Source organism: Sturnira hondurensis, unplaced genomic scaffold (genome assembly GCF_014824575.4).
Source record: "Sturnira hondurensis isolate 20B ecotype Veracruz unplaced genomic scaffold, ASM1482457v3 Scaffold0000780, whole genome shotgun sequence".
NCBI classification, from domain to species: domain Eukaryota; kingdom Metazoa; phylum Chordata; class Mammalia; order Chiroptera; family Phyllostomidae; genus Sturnira; species Sturnira hondurensis.
The window spans coordinates 4217670-4233346 of NW_028073411.1; the positions used below are offsets into that span (position 1 = coordinate 4217670).

The 15677-nt window shown below is 49.6% G+C and overlaps 1 protein-coding gene across 1 annotated transcript in view; it reads left to right on the forward strand.

Moving 5' to 3' along the window:
• SEL1L3 (SEL1L family member 3) overlaps positions 1-15677 on the forward strand; it is a 96531-nt gene that overhangs the window by 56662 nt on the left and 24192 nt on the right. The window contains exons 12-16 of the mRNA XM_037044782.1: positions 2881-3000; positions 4825-4965; positions 8662-8724; positions 12401-12577; positions 15151-15278. Of these exons, the coding sequence (XP_036900677.1) occupies positions 2881-3000; positions 4825-4965; positions 8662-8724; positions 12401-12577; positions 15151-15278 (629 nt within the window). The remainder of the gene's footprint in view (positions 1-2880; positions 3001-4824; positions 4966-8661; positions 8725-12400; positions 12578-15150; positions 15279-15677) is intronic.

Sequence of the window (15677 nt, forward strand, 5' to 3'; positions counted from 1 at the left end):
CCTCTGGCCACACTGCCTGGTGTGGCTGTCCTCTGCCTGGTGTTCCTTTTCCATGCCCACCAGCCTTTCCCTGCCTGCTGACCCCTCCTCCTACTTGAACTCAGGCTCACACTTCACGTCCTCCTCCTGACCTCCCCTTTGCTGTGAGGCCAGGCACCTTCCTGCCATTGGTCTTATGATGGGTGTTGGTACGGGGTCAAAGGTCCAGCTTCTTCACTAGAACGTGAGCTCCGAGATAGGCATCTTGTGTATTCACATCAGTGACCCCAGTGCCCAGCACTGTGCTTGACATAAAGTTGGTGCTCCGTGTTTACCGACGGGATGATGGACAGGCTGGAAGTGCAGCGCATCCAGTCCAGTGACAGACATAAAGGGATTGCAGTGTCTTGTCGACTCTGGTGCTTAGTGATGCGACCAGTGTCCATTGTTGGTGGCCAGTACCTGGAGCATTGGCGGTAAACTCTGCCTCTGTTGCACTCAACACTTCCTTAGTAAGTGGCACCCCCTTTTGGGGAATCTTGGGTACTTTCTTTCCTGTCTTCCTGTGTTACTGCCGATATTTCCCCATTCTTACTTTAAAATCCCTGGTTACATTTCAACAAATAACACACACCCGCCCCCATTGGGAGCCAACCATCATAGCTGATTTTAACACACACACACACAAACCCCTCCCCTGGCCCCCTAGGCACCTAATAGCGGTTTCCATGCCCCAGAGGAAGTTAGTGGAGGCAGGCAGCTGATCTAAGCGGCAGCTCTGAACAGGTCCTGCTCCTGAGTTCCCAGGCTGGTGCCTGTCCACCTCCAGGGAACGAAGAGGCTCAGGAAGAAGGGGCACTGCTGAGGGCTGTGCTCCCCAGCCGTAAAGCTGGAGGGTCTTTCCTTCCTGCCCTGTCTCCCATCCTCTTTCTCTGTCTCTCTCTTTCTCTCTCTCTCCACCTTCTGTTTCCTTCCCTCTCTTTTCCTCTTTGTTTTTTCTTCCCCTCTTCCCCTCTCTCTCCCTCTTTTTCCCTTCTTTATCCCTGCCTCACATTCTTCTCTTTCTCCCTCTCTCCTTTCTCTTTCTCCCTTTGAAACAGTTAAAGAGAAGAAGAAAAACAACTCAAAATCCAAACTCTCCAGTTAAACAAAAAACTTGTCATGGAGAATTCTAGTTTGGGAGCATCTCAGGCTTCAGCCCGTTGCAGGCTCACCACTGGTGACTGCGTCCCATGGAGGTGGAGCTGAAGCCCCACTCATTGGCCGTGCACTTGGCAAAGAGTTAACAAATGGCTTGTGCCCAGGCAGGATTCCAGGGGCTTCTCCCTAAAGGATGTTGTTAGGGAGCTGCCCAGAGCCCTGTCTTTGGGCTCAAGCCGACTTGGCTTCCAGGGCCAGCTCTACAATGTGACCTTGTTTGAGTTCATGGTTTCTCCTTCTGTGCCTTGGGGTTTTTTTCTTGGTGTATAAATTGAGGACAGTGATATTTGGGTCGCAGCCCTGTTGTGAGGACTAAATGGGGGAAAAACACTTGTTAAACACCCAGCAGATAGTTGGTTTCAATAAAAGGTCATGGGCATCATTATTCTTTTTGTAAATTTTATTTATTTATTTTAGAGATAGGGCAAAGAAGGGAGAAAGAGCAGGAGAGAAACATCAGTGTGTGGTTGCCTCTCATTAATCCACTCCTGGAGACCTGGCCTGCAACCCAGGCATGTGCCCTTGACTGGAAATTGAACCTGCAACCTTTCAGTTTGCAGGCCGGCGCTCAATTCACTGAGCCACACCAGCCAGGACGGGCATTATCATTCTCATTGTTGCTCTTGGCTTGGTGGTTTCCCATTAGACATCCAGCAGGAATTAATACCCTCTGGGTTCTGAGTCCTCACATTGCCCCCAAGTCTCAGTGTCCTTGTGGCCCTGAGAGGGACCTCTGGCTCCACATGGCCACAGTGGACAAAGCGGCTGGAAGACCTTCTCAGGAGTGGGGTTGTGGACTAGAGTTTGTGAACCTGAGTGCTTTCCTTAACTAACAACAGAGAGGTCCGAAGGGAAATCAGCTCCTCGTTCTCTGAGGCTTCTTTCCCGAACTCTCCCAGATCCAATTTTTCCACCATCTGCTTGCAGCTGCGCTGGCACGAGGAGTCCTTTCCGGGACCCCTCGCGGCCCTTGTAGGTGGAATTCAGCGTGCATAGAGGGGGGCTGTGAGACAACAGGCCTGCTTTTTTGATAAGCAGCCAGAATTTATACTTCAAAATGAGTCTTACTTCCTTCAGAGGAGTTGGAGACCCGGGAGGCTGTTCATGAATTCAAATACTGTGTGAACTTTCCCTTTGGGTTCGTCTACGGCGCCTCTGAGCACGTTCTCGATCGCGTCCTCAGAGTTAACAGGCCCTCTTCTTTGCGAGGTGGGTTTAATTTTTGGAAATGGCCAAAAGACATCTGAAGCAGAGCCTGCTGAATCAAAAGGGTTAGTCATGCAGGATAATAACACTTTGGGATAAAAAATAAGGTTATACTTAGAAAATATTGATTTACCTTTTTTGATGCTATGTATAATCTGGCTCAGAAATCAGAGGCACAGAAGCTGACTTCTGAGCAAGCTTAAGCGGTAGAAGTAGAAGGGTAATAAATGTTGCCCTCCCAAGGCATATGCTTCCATAGGAACAAAAGTATTCATTTAGATACATTGGATGTGATGCATTTGCTTTAAAAATTTTTTTGATCTGATGGTTCAGTGGACACCCTTCGTATTTCAATTATTCGTATACTTCTCCCCTGAGCAATTTCTGGCTTAAGAACAATGTCTTATCGTTTGCACGCCCATGTCATTTAATGTCATTCTATCTCCCTTTCTCCCTTCCCTTCTTCTCTCCCTCCTTTCCTTGCTTCCTTTCCAGGCATATGTTGAAACCATTAGACTAAAAGATGATGAAGTACTCAAGGTACAAACCAAAGAAGGTGGAGATGTCTTTATGTGGCTGAAGCATGAAGCGGCCCGAGGCAACGCAGCAGCGCAGGTACAGATGCGGTCCACTGTCTCGGAAACCCGGTTGTGGTAGGCCAGGTTATGCCGTGCTAATGAACTCCCCCAGGCTGCAGTGGCTTAGAGCGGTGCCGGTTTATTTCTTGCTCCCATGGCCTGTCCGATGGAGGTTGGCATGGGCTGTGCTGTCGTAGTCCCCTAGGAGCCCAAGCTAACGGAGCCTTCATCAAAATGAATGTTTCTAAACCCGATACAGCAGGTTGAGGGCCGTGCGACCTCCCAGGCTGGCTCTTAACGCTTCTGCTCAGAAATAGCACAGGTCACTCCTCACATTTCATTGGCCAGAACAAGTCCTTGGTCACTCTTGACTTTGGATGGCCTGCAGTGTAGTCCTACCCTGACCCCAGAAAGACAAAGAGCCACAGTATTTATGGCTAGTCCAAAAGGCTGCCAGTGGACATTAGTGCACGAGATAGAAACAAAAAGAAGCATCTTGGGGTGCAGGAGAGATTAGATGGGCATCAAGAAGGCCATGTACTGGCTGGAATAATAGAAATCTATGTGCCGAAAAGATCAACCCCGTCTCTTGAACATGTCTTTTGGGTGGACTTTAAAAGGGTACTAGAAGAAGCAGGAGACTGGAGAACATGCTCTGACTGCCCTTTGGCCTTGATTGCACAGTGACGAAGAACCCCTGGTGGGAGCTGGCTAAGGCTGATTGTGCCATGGCGGGCAGGGGCCCTCTTTCCCTAAGGATCTAGCTTTACCGTCATGCTCCTGGTGAACGCAGTGTCGGGAAGGGCCTCTGGGGCTGCTAGGCAGGCAGAAAAACCAGAAATGGAGAGAGAAAGAAAACAGAAGAATAAACGCCTTGACAAGCACTCATTTCAGACCCTCTAGTAACAGGTCTCCTGCCCTCTGTGGAGGTCTCCCTAGCAATTCAGGGGATACTTTGCTGGAGGTGCAAGTACTTGCTGGAGTTGGAGGGAGGAGGGAAGGAAGAGAAGGAGGTGAGAGAAGAGGCAGGAAGAAGACGTTCAGGGGCCCACATGGGACCAGAATGTTAACGGATGTTGCCTCTGGCTCCATTCTTGGGCCAAAGTCTGTCCTTAGTCTGTATGCTTTCTAGGGCGGGAAGGAATTCCAGTGTGTGGTTCTGGAAAGGCCACTGCCAGGGCCCCTTCCTGGGTGCTCCAGAGCTTGCGCGAACCTCCCTAGCCATGGACACTTCCTTCCTTCCTTCCTTCCTTCCTTCCTTCCTTCCTTCCTTCCTTCCTTCCTTCATTCAGCAGATCTTTGTTGAGTGGTTTCTGTGAGCTCTGCTGGGTGGAGGCCAAGGGGACAAGGGCAGACCAATCACTTCCTGAGGTTTCTACCTCCAGAGGGCTCCCAGCCTTGAGTGTAACTGTGGAGCCAGCTGTGTGGACAAATGCTGGGCCAAGGGGAGATAAATGCCGTAGAAAGATGCCCTAACGGATATGGATGGGCACAGACCTCTCCACAGTTCACTGGGCCACGAGGCCGGGCAGCACCTCTCAGAGAAGAGAGGAGAGGAGACAGTTGTGGCTGTCTTCATCCAGCTTTGGCCCTGGGTGCAGTCGATGCATTCACACACACGGACACATGCCTACAAGCATGCATGCACACATAGATGCACCATTTCCGGCTTGCGTTAAGGACTTGTATTTACACGGGTCCACCTTCAGGCCTCTGGCTCCGGTTGGAAGATTACATGTATCTGCCTCATTCTTGGTTCTCAATATGTAACCATTCCAAGCCAGCTTTGTCCTCCCCCCTTTCAAAACTTTATGTTAAGCATTGCACGGGAAAGTCACTATTCTGAACTATTGTCTTGAAGCAACGATTGGCCCAGATGTTGTTCTGGGGGCAGCAAGGTGTGGCCAAGAATCCCGAAGCGGCGATCGAGTGGTACGCCAAGGGTGCCCTGGAGACCGAGGACCCCGCGCTGATATACGACTATGCTATTGTGCTATTCAAGGTAAGAACTGCTCACTGGTGCTGAGGCTGTGCAGTTCTCATCCAACTTTCTGAGCAGTTTCCCGGAGACGTGCGGTCACACAGGGAGCCTGGAACCGAAGAACCTCAGTGTACCCTTCCGTCACTCTTAATGAAGAGGGATATTTGCTGAAAAGGCAGAGTAGGAGGCAGTCCCCTGGTCTCTTTTTTAATCATGAGCCTTATGTTAGGCACCTGGATGCTCTTTGCTTTTGTAAGAGCTGTGGCATTCTGCAGGAGACACCAGAGTCCATGGTCTGGTGCGTGGCTGCCAGTCCCCAGAGGTGCAGTCGTGTTGCCACCAGCCGGAGTTGCCACCAGGCAGTGTTGTCATTCAGTCACAGGTTAAAGTGCATGTTTGGGCTCAATCCCAACCATCTCTGTTGGCCAAACAAAGACCTTGGTTTTAAGCCAACAGAAGAATAGTGGGACAGGTGGGAAGAGCATTAGCCCAGGACACAGGATGGAGTTTAAACCCTGCTTCTGCTGTGTCCTTGGTTATGTGATCCCACGGGACAACAGTGATGACCACACACCGAATGAATGACATAATGAATGGGCTTTGAGAACTATAAAACCCTGCATTTTATACAAAATAATGATCGTTCACAGTGATTGCCTGAGTGTTTACTACCTGCTTTACATGTATGAACCATTTAATCCTCACAACAACCTGGCAAGGTGGGCACAGCTGGTACTATTACTGTGGTTTATGTACGTGGCAACAGGGCACAGAAAGGTTTTGTAACTTGCCCAAGTCTGCACAGCTAGTGCATTGCAAACCCAAGACTGAGATCCAGGAAGGCTGGCTTCAGAGTCTGTGCTTCTCACTCCCAAACACAAGACATCAACTCACCTATCCTGGAAAAGGAAAAAGCTGCTGAGGCTGGTAAGGAAAGCCCTAGGCCTGTGTCCTTACCCAAAGAGAGCAGCTGCCCCCACATAGCAAGTGTCTTCAAACAAAGGCACAGGTTCTTGTGGCCAGGCCCAGCTCCAGAACCACAGCTGTGGCCCTCACTGATTAACAGCCATGACTTTTGCTACGTCTCTAACCTTCCAAAGCTTTAAAACCTATTGGTTGTTATGGTTTCCAAATTTATGGCCTGGGCTTTCTCTTTCCAGTTGTCAGATCAACATAGAAATGGTTTGACTCTTAGCCATATGCCAATGCATTCATGTATTTGTTTGATAAACACCCCTTCAGTCTGACAAAATGCCAGACCCTGTGCTAGATGGCGGGACATATGGGCACATGAGCCACGTTCCCACCTCGGGGGGCTCGTGCACTGATGGGGAAGACAGGACAGAGACTGGCACAGAGGAGAGGCACCTGTCCCTGGAGCCAGGGCTGGCTGCCCCCCAAAGCGTGTGAGTCAGACACTGCCTCTGCCCACCAGGAACTCGCAGTCCAGAGGGAGAGGCAGACACACACATCAGCTGCTCCGCGGAGGCCATACTGTTTCCTCGAGGTCTGGTTTCCCCAACCCGAAAACTTTTTTGATTTTCCTGCCTTTTAACTAAGATATTCCTAAGTGGGATGAGGGAAGCCCTTGATCAGCCTTCAAGGGAAGATCTGTACCCCTCTGGCCAGAAAGTCTCTCTAAGTGTACTCCACATGAAAGAGCCCCACGCAGAAAATGGGCTTTCCAAATGTGGAGAACAGGAATGCGCACTTGGCTTATTGTCTTGTAAGGGCGTTCGGTTTATTGTGCTCAAACATGGCGCCACGGTGGCTGTGGCAGTTTGTCCAGGACAGTCAAGTGCATCCCATTTTGCATCTGCACGGGCTTGGAACTTTGACTTCACCGCACAGCTGTCCTCAATGAATGTGTTCAGTGAACAGTAATTACTGAGCGCGTGCCGTGTGGTACCAGGATGTTACATCTCTCTCACTGAACGACGTCTAGTGCTACTCAGACTTGAGTATAATGCATAGTCTTTGTGCAAGACATTACCCCTCTTCTGATTCAATAGAAAATGCACTGGACAAGCCCTGCCTAGAAATCAGTATCTCTGAGTTCTCGTTGCAGATCTAACTGTGAGATTTTGGGTAAGTCAAGCTCACTGAGCCTCAGTTTTGTTTCTTTAAAAGAAAGAAGTTGGAAAAGGATGAAGGCTACTTTATCCTTTGGGATAAAGTAACTTTGGGTTGAACATTCTGTGGTCTTGGTGCTTTTTCAGAAATCAGAAAAGCTTATTCCATTGGCACCTCCAGTTATTCCAATGTCCTCATGTCCTCTTCTCTCTCCTCCCCCTCTCTAATTAAATGAAGTAATGATGCACTTCTGAAAAATATCTTCATCTTCTACTTTGCTTCAGCTCATTGGTTTTATTAAATAGGTAAGTTAAAGTCTAATAGAAACTTGGTGTATGTAATTTAACCTTTAGCTGGATTCACAGTTTTATTTTGGGTCCTAAAAAATTTAGAGACAAACATACTCTGCATGTTTTCTGTATCCTGCAAGGAGGTTATGAGTCGTCACACTATTTCTGCACACAACTGAAATGTACAGGGGAAAACGTAGCGTGGGGATTATAAGCTTGGACTGGGGAGCCCACCAGCCTGGGTTCAAATCCCGACTCTACTTCTCGGTGTGGGACTCTGGGCCAGTTTCTCAGACGGGAATGATATTAGCAACTCAGCAGGGTTGTTGTGAGGATTAAAAATGAGAGGATAGTGGTTGGCCCACATTAATTAATACAGGAATGTTCACTATTGCTGTCTCATTTACTATAAAGCCAAGTATTTACACAATTGGAGTTAAAAGCTGGATTCATTGCAAAGCCCGCTCACCTTAGAGTACATGTGACCCCATCAACTACTATGTCTGAGATCAGGACTCCATGGGGCACGTGGTGGAGGGAATGTGTGTTCATAACAGACTCTGGTGGGTGAGTTTGGAGGGAGTAGTGGTTTTCACCTGGCTCCCCCTGCCTGCCATCCTGATGGTCAGACCCATGTCCTGAGAGACCCAGGGTTCCCTTCCCTCCCCAAAACTCACCATTTCCCCACGTGGTACTACAGACACCTCGGCGTGGTCCCACGGAGCTTTTCTCTGGTAACAAGAACCCCAAGGCCATTTCTTTCTGTGGCACACAAAACACCTCCGCAAAAAAGAGCCTGATGTTGCCGGAGGAACTTGGTCATTTTTTGCCTGACACAGCCAATTCCAAGGGGTCCTGACTCCTTCAGAGGTGGTTCTCAACAGTGTTTTACCCTGGGGGCTTCTGTGAAGACCCAGGGAGGCCGCAGACAGTGCCTGACAACTCTGGCCTGTGGACGCAGATAAAAGACTGTGTCCAGCAGCAAATTAGATAATCCCCAGACAGACCCATCCAGGGTGACCAAACTCATTCAACCCTGTTCTCGGCTTCTCCCAACAGCACCTGTGGGCTGATACACAGGCGAGTCACTCGATTGCTGGGGACTTGTGCACGGATGCTTAGCTGGGAGTCCGAGGTTCGTGGCCTCAGCTCCACAGATATAAACAAAACGATGATGATGATGACAATGTAGAGCACTGCTTATAGAAAATTTTAACATTTGGCTTATAATTAAGAAGGCTTGGGTTTTTATTTCTAAGTTCTTTTGTGTCAAACTTGGGCCTATCTGTGTGGTATTTTTGAGTGCACACTGGGTTCATTCTGTTTGTAGTCATCGCTGTTTATCATTGTTTAGGGTCAAGGAGTGAAAAAGAACAGACGGCTTGCCTTGGAGCTGATGAAGAAAGCAGCATCCAAGGTAACGCTTTCGCATATTGTCAGAGGAAAACATTTGCACTACATACACCCACTCCAGAGAGAACACGGCCAGTGTTTCCCTACAAAGCTCCAAGGTAGACACGGAGTAGGGCGGGAGGGGTCGCCAGAATGGCAACACTAGTCTTTTTTAGAGCTACAGAAACCCGCCACAATGGGAACAGCAGAATTCAAAAGCTGTATTCACCTCCAGTCAATAGAATTCAGGCCAATTTTGTTTGAAGGCTAAAATTATAATCAAGTCTGCCCTGATAACAAGCCGCGGGGGCTCCTTGAAAGTAAATGGATATAAATGCCATTGAATTAGGAAAACCAAAGCCTAATTCCATGGAAGGTTAACCCTGCCACATCCATGCCCGTGTTCTTCTCTGCGCTTGAATAATGGGGCTATTTATCAGGTTTATTACTGGGTTTAAACATTGTTTTGCTTTTGTCACTATGTACTCTTCAGTGTTGTCATCAAACAGCTATTTTCAACACAGCTCTAGAGAACAGGTTATAATGTCACTTATAAGGTGGTACACATGCATGCAGACATAGGCAGACATAGTCCTGTATCAGGCGCACGCCCCATGCATGCATACAGACTTACAAATAAATAGGTTTTGTAGGAACTCTTGTAATGTTACAGCTCAGCAGGCCCTGTATAGCCCTTCCCGGCTCGTGAATGTTGCTCCGCCCCAAGGATGCCCTTGTTCCTGAAGGACCCAGGCTGGGCTTCCTCACTCGCCTTCTTTAGGGAACTCAGAGTACATTTTTCTGGAGTACTAGGACCTGGAGCATGGAGTGAGAGAGCAAGAGGCTTTCCTGTGTCGAGAGGGCATGTGACCCAGGAGAAGGGAACCCACTGACGTGCCTGCCAACTCTGGACCCCAACACAAATTCTAGGGCAGAATCAGAAAAGCAGCTGCATTTTGGTCGTGGGAGGCGTTGGTTTCAGAGCACCCTAAAATGGGCCAGTGGTGGGCTTTCCTGGCAGGTGTGAAATTTGCATCTCTTTAGCCATTCGGGTGGTGAATTGGTGCCTGATGTGCTGTATTTTTGCATGTATTTTTAGCAGGGCTTAGATGAGTATTGAGGCAAATGCAGTTTTATGGCCTGGAGTAGTCACATCCTGGAAAGTGTAAATGACCCTCAGGAGGGAGCCACGAAGCCCCTATTCTTTGCCAGGCCCTGTGGAGAAGGTTGCACACAGGTTCATTTTTGGACTTAGCCAGAAATCACTTGGAGAAAATCTGTTGATCAAGCAGTGAAGTCCAGAACAACGGATGAGTACTTAAGAAATAAAACAAGATTTCTTGCGGGTCCCTGAACTAGGTCCAAATGCAGCTTGTAAAGGAGTTCTGCGGACAGTGTGGGTGACGACAGGTACATTGGAATGAGCCGTGGCCTCTGGACGTAAGCACTGCGAAAGCCATTTGGATGTGTCCGCCCCCCAAGTTTGTTCCAGAGCTGGCTCTGGCCTCTCTGTGGTGTGGCCTGGTTTGTTACACCATTGAAACTTCCTCATTCTGTAAGACCTGTCTGGAGTTGGCCTTGCACCTGGTGCTGTGTGAATGAAGCTCAAGAAGAACGCTTCTGTGACTGGATCCGTGACACTGACTTGGTCCCAGGTGTCCGCTCTCCTGGGGGCCTGCAAAGCCGAACCCTCCTCTGACTCCTCAGGGTGTTGGCTTTGGGTTCCAATTTGTTGAGCATTGGCATTAAAGGGTGGCTTTTGTTCATTCATCAAATACTCATGGAGCACTTACTCTATGCCAAGCACTAATGTTGGTGCTTGGGGTACAAAACAAAGGCCCCTGTCCTCATGCAGCTCCTGTGTGAATGGGCTTTGCTACCAAAGAGACCACAAGATCTTGGTTCTTGTCGTCCTGAAGGAAAGATTTCAGTCGAGAGACCAAGCGCAGCACAGCAAGCAGGCATTTGGCCTCAGCAGAAGCACACACAGGGCTGGGAAACAGGGAGGGCTTGGCATAGAAGAAGCAACAGGAGAGCCCAGGGAGGGCTGCTGTCAGCTCCCTGGGAAGTCAGAGAAAAGGGGGCCTTGGAGACGGCTTCAAGGGGTTAGCCTAGGAGGAGCTGCCTGCTGCTGCCCGTTGTCCCCTGGTTGCAAGTCTTGTGGGGACCTTTGAAGTTTAGGAGACACATGCCTGTGGGGGAAGAAGAAGAGGAAGGGAATGGTATGGGATTGCTCCCCAGAGGGAGAGTGCGCACTGGGTCCTTTGTCTTGTGGGTTTTCATCTCCCCCTTGCAGGTGGGAACCTTAGGGGAGGTCCCAGGGGTGGGTCTCAGTAGAATATTAACCAGCTTTCCAGGTGTGTCCTTTCAGGGTCATGGTCTCCATTGAATGGCTGCTGCCAGGACAGGGGGTCATTAGTCAGTGCAGCTGGTCCTAGGGTCTGGCACTGAAACACAGCTGAGGCCTAGATGTTATCTTTAGGAAGGAAAGGTCAGGGGTCTAAACCTCAGGACCACCGATAGGCTGGGGAGGGGGAGGGAATGGTTACCCTGAGGGCGAGATCTCTATTTTCCCAGTTTTGCCCATTGTTAGGCACCCGGGCCTTCCCTGCTGGTGACCTGTCTCTGGCCCGTCATCCTTGTTCTGTGCATGTCTGTCTAACTGCCTCCCACAGTTTTTTCCTCCTGGTCTCCCTGGCACCTGGATTCCAACATAAAGGCTAGGAGGTGAGGCCTTTAGGAGCTGTGCCAACTGGAAAGGCTGCAGGCTGGGGCCTTGGCACCTGTCATTGAGGGACACACTGTGGCCTCTTGTGAGAAGAGAAGTGGAAAAAACTGGGTTCCACCTGGGCTCTGACTTACCAACCCTCACTGATGCGAGGGCACTGTTTGCCCCTCTACGCCTTTCCTGCTGCTTGTTCACAGTCTTGTGCTTCTGGCAGAGGGGGAGGAATGAGCGCTGTGTGCCCAGGTTGGCACATGCACCCCTGCAGGGCACCTGCGTCTCCCACAAGCAGAGTGGAAGCTGTGGATGGAAGCAGGTGGGAGCCCCTGGGGCAAGCAGAGGCTCCCACCTGAGAGCGTTCAGTGAGGGCAAGGAGGCTCGAGGCTAGAATCACATGAACCGGCCCTGCAGGTGCAGACACGGTTCTGAACCTGCCCCCTACCCCCCACCTTCCCCTTCTGCCTCAGCCCTGAACCGGGACGCCAAGCAGTCACAAATCACCTGTACTTTGCAGGTAGGATGTTGCAGCTGCTTCCTTCAGAGGATTTGCTGGTGTTTGGGACAGAGTCATCAACAGATGGGCTGAGAGGTCACCTCGAAACCGTGCCTGTGTCCGCCAGGGCAGGTTTCAGGCTGCCTGTCGCAGCTGAGCGCTCATGGATGTCAGGGCACTGTTGATACTGCAGGACCATCAGAGGCTTTCTGTAGACAAGGGCATCCTGTCAGAGCCCAGAGGAGCTGAGGGATGGTTGGGGGGCCGGCATCACCGCTGAGCTGGAGGGCAGGCATCCTGGCAGCCACCACGGGAAGTCCACCTGCAAGTACTCTGAGGCGGGCTCGTGTGTTCAAACACTTAGCTTTTCTCTAACGCCATCTGCCCCAGAAAAGAGACGGGAGAGGTTTTGGTCAAACTATGACAATGGATTCTCTTTAGGTTTTTTTTTTTAAGTAATTTCTTTCTTGTTCTAAAATCCAGGGATTGCATCAGGCGGTCAATGGTCTAGGATGGTATTACCACAAATTCAAGAAAAATTATGCCAAGGCAGCCAAGTACTGGTTAAAGGCAGAAGAAATGGGCAACCCGGATGCTTCCTATAATCTTGGAGTCCTGTATTTGGATGGTGTTTTCCCAGGAGTCCCTGGAAGGAACCAAGTGAGTAAGACTGGAGACACACTGGGCGGCTGCTGGGTCACTTGTTCATGAAGTCTTTGTGAGGGTGTACTGTGTGTCCTGCCCGGACCAGGCCCGTGGTGACACAGACAGCACCCAAGACACAGATCAGGTTCTCAAAAACTGAAGGGCCCAGTTAGGAACGTAAGATAGTGAATTTAGCCAGGTGCCAAGTGTGTGCTAATTGATATGACCCAAACAGTTCTTGAAGGGGGAAAGTTTTAGGGCAAAGCAGTCAGGAAGGCTTCATGGAGGAGGGAGGCTTGAAGTAAAGAGGAAGAGAAGATGATACGAGGTGAGAAGGAGCAAGAAACCAAGAGGCAGTGTAGAGATTGATCCTACTGGAAGAGAGCTGGGTTCAGATGGGGTGGCCTGACAGGAGAACAGATTTAAGAACGATGGAAACAGCAGAGGTCATCTTTAGTGTTGGTTAAGCACTTCCCCTACGCAGGACACTCACAAAGGGTTTATGTCCCATGTCATCCTACTTACCTCTGGAGTGTTGCTATAAATGGACTATTATTAAGTCCATTTTACAGAATAAGCAACCAGGGCTCTGAAAGGCACGGAACTTACATGACACACTTGTCAGAGTCAGGATCTGGATCCCAGTGTAACGTGGAGGCTCCCGGTCATTAATAATAACATCGAAGATGATGACAACGATCTGAGCACTGTCGCATTTAAAAAATTCATTGAAGACCCACCAAGTGCCAGGTGCTCTTCCAGGCCCTGGGGACACAGCAGCAGACAAAATAGTCTCTGCTCCTAGGAAGTGTACATTCCAATGGGGAAGAAAGGTGATACATTATTAAATATATAATATGAGGGTGTTGTAGGGAGAAATAAAGCAGGAGGAGGACAGGGAGGGTAGAGATTGGGGGATGCTGTTTTAGAAGGGAGATCAGAGAAGGTCTCTCTAACAGTGACATCTTATAAGCTCCTGCAGGACTCTTGTGAATATCTGGGAGAACATTCCAGAAAGAGGAAACAACCCGGGCAAAAGCTCTGAGAATAAGCTCGAGGAGCGGCGGGGAGGCCAGAGTGGCAGGAGCAGAAAGCAGAGGAGATGGGGAGGTGGGAGACGAACTCAGGGAGGCGGGAGGCCAGAGTGGCAGGAGCAGAAAGCAGAGGAGATGGGGAGGTGGGAGACGAACTCAGGGAGGCAGGTGGCCGGGTCTTTGGGATGACTCAGCTGTTCTGAGCGAGCTGGGAGCGCATGGCACAGCTTTGCGGTGGGCGGGATGTGTTTTAAAAGGCTCTCGGATACCAGCAGAAACCAGGCTTGCAAGAGAGAGAGGGGTGGGCGGGTGGTTAATGCATTGAATCCAAGCGAGAGAGGATGGGCCATGTCACAAGAGGGGCTGAGATGTGACTGGATTCGGGATATATTTTGAAGGTCAAGGTGATGAGGTTTGCTGATGATTGGATGCGAGGCGTGAAAGGGAACGAGGAGTCAGGAGGACTCTGGAGCATCTGGCATTTATTGAGATGGAAAGAATGGAGGGGCATTTATGCGAGGGGCAGCCGCATACCTGGGCTGGGGTATCAGATTATTTTCCCTGAAGCACCATGCTAATCCTGAAGAACTTGTTTTCTCATTTAATCCTCACAACACCTTTCATGCTTGGTTTTATCCGACACCACATTTTTCAGCTGAAGAAACTGAGTTAATTTCTCAGGTGGAGAGATCAACTGACACACCCAAGGTCACTCAGCTAGTAAGAAACACAGCTGGGCTTTGAACCCAAGCCTGCCTGATTCCAAAGCCCATGCTTTAAAAATGTCAGGCCAAGTATCTGAGTTGGCTAGAGCATTGTCCTGATACGCCAAGGTTGTGGGTGTGATCCCTGGTCAGGGCACATACAAGAATCAACCACTGAATGCATAAATAAATGGAACAACAAACTGATGTCTCTCTCTCTCTCTTCCTTCCTTTCTCTCTCAAAAAAAATCAATAAATAAAAACAAAAATAAAACATCGGTAACTGCCTCCGAAAAGTAGTAGTCATCAGCGGAGCATTTGTCCAAGTGTTTCATTTTCCCCTCTACCTCTCTCTGACTACGTGTGAGGCTGTGTATTTCTGTGTGTAGCAAAAACCCGCCCACACATCTGGGAACGTGGGTTTTTATTGTCGCCATCTAATTCTCACCTTCCTATTGGAAATGCAGTCTTTGTGCACAAGTTTGGAGAAAGGTCTTAGGCAAGGTTAGGAGAGCAAATGCCTGCGTTTTCACCTGGCGTGACTTCTGCTGCAGCCTTTTCTCTTGCGGGCGGGGGTTACGTGAGGACGAAATGAGACGGCAGTGACATTCATAGTTACATGGTGTCCTCTTTGTGGGGCAAGTCTCATCAGCAGGCTGGCTGTGGTGGGGGTTATCACCTCCAGAGGCTGGCATCTGTGATTGGCTGTCTTCCTTGAACTTGACTTGGTTTTCTTAAAGGTATCAGAAGCTATAAGCCTGTGAGAATACACTGGCTCTGCTGGAACCAGCCCAGCCAGGAGGGCTCCTCGCAGAGGAGAGTGACGCTGCTTCATCTCTTCTCTTGACAGACTCTGGCTGGCGAGTATTTCCATAAGGCGGCACAAGGCGGACACATCGAAGGGACCCTGTGGTGTTCTCTCTACTATATAACCGGCAACCTGGCGACCTTCCCTAGAGACCCCGAGAAGGCTGTCGTGTAAGCACCCACCAGATGTTGTGTATGAAGGGAAAGGTGTCTGTGGTGGTCCCCCCCACTCCTCGGGGGGATGTGTCCCAGGACCCCCGGTGGATGACTGGAACCATAGATGGTACCGCACCCTGTAGAAAATGGTCTTTCTATACATACACTTACACTTTACACTTACAGGAAGTGTACATACATACACAGACCTTTCTATACATACACAGACCTTTACACTTACAGGAAGCATTTTATGGCTCCTCTTTGGCTTACCTGAATCGCCAGCATCACCACTCTTCTGCTTTGGGGCCATTATTAATCAAATACTTAAAAAAAATATTCTGCATCCAATTTCATTAGCTTGTTATGCATTTTTATGACATTCTTTTAGTGGTGGTAAATCTAAAGATTACA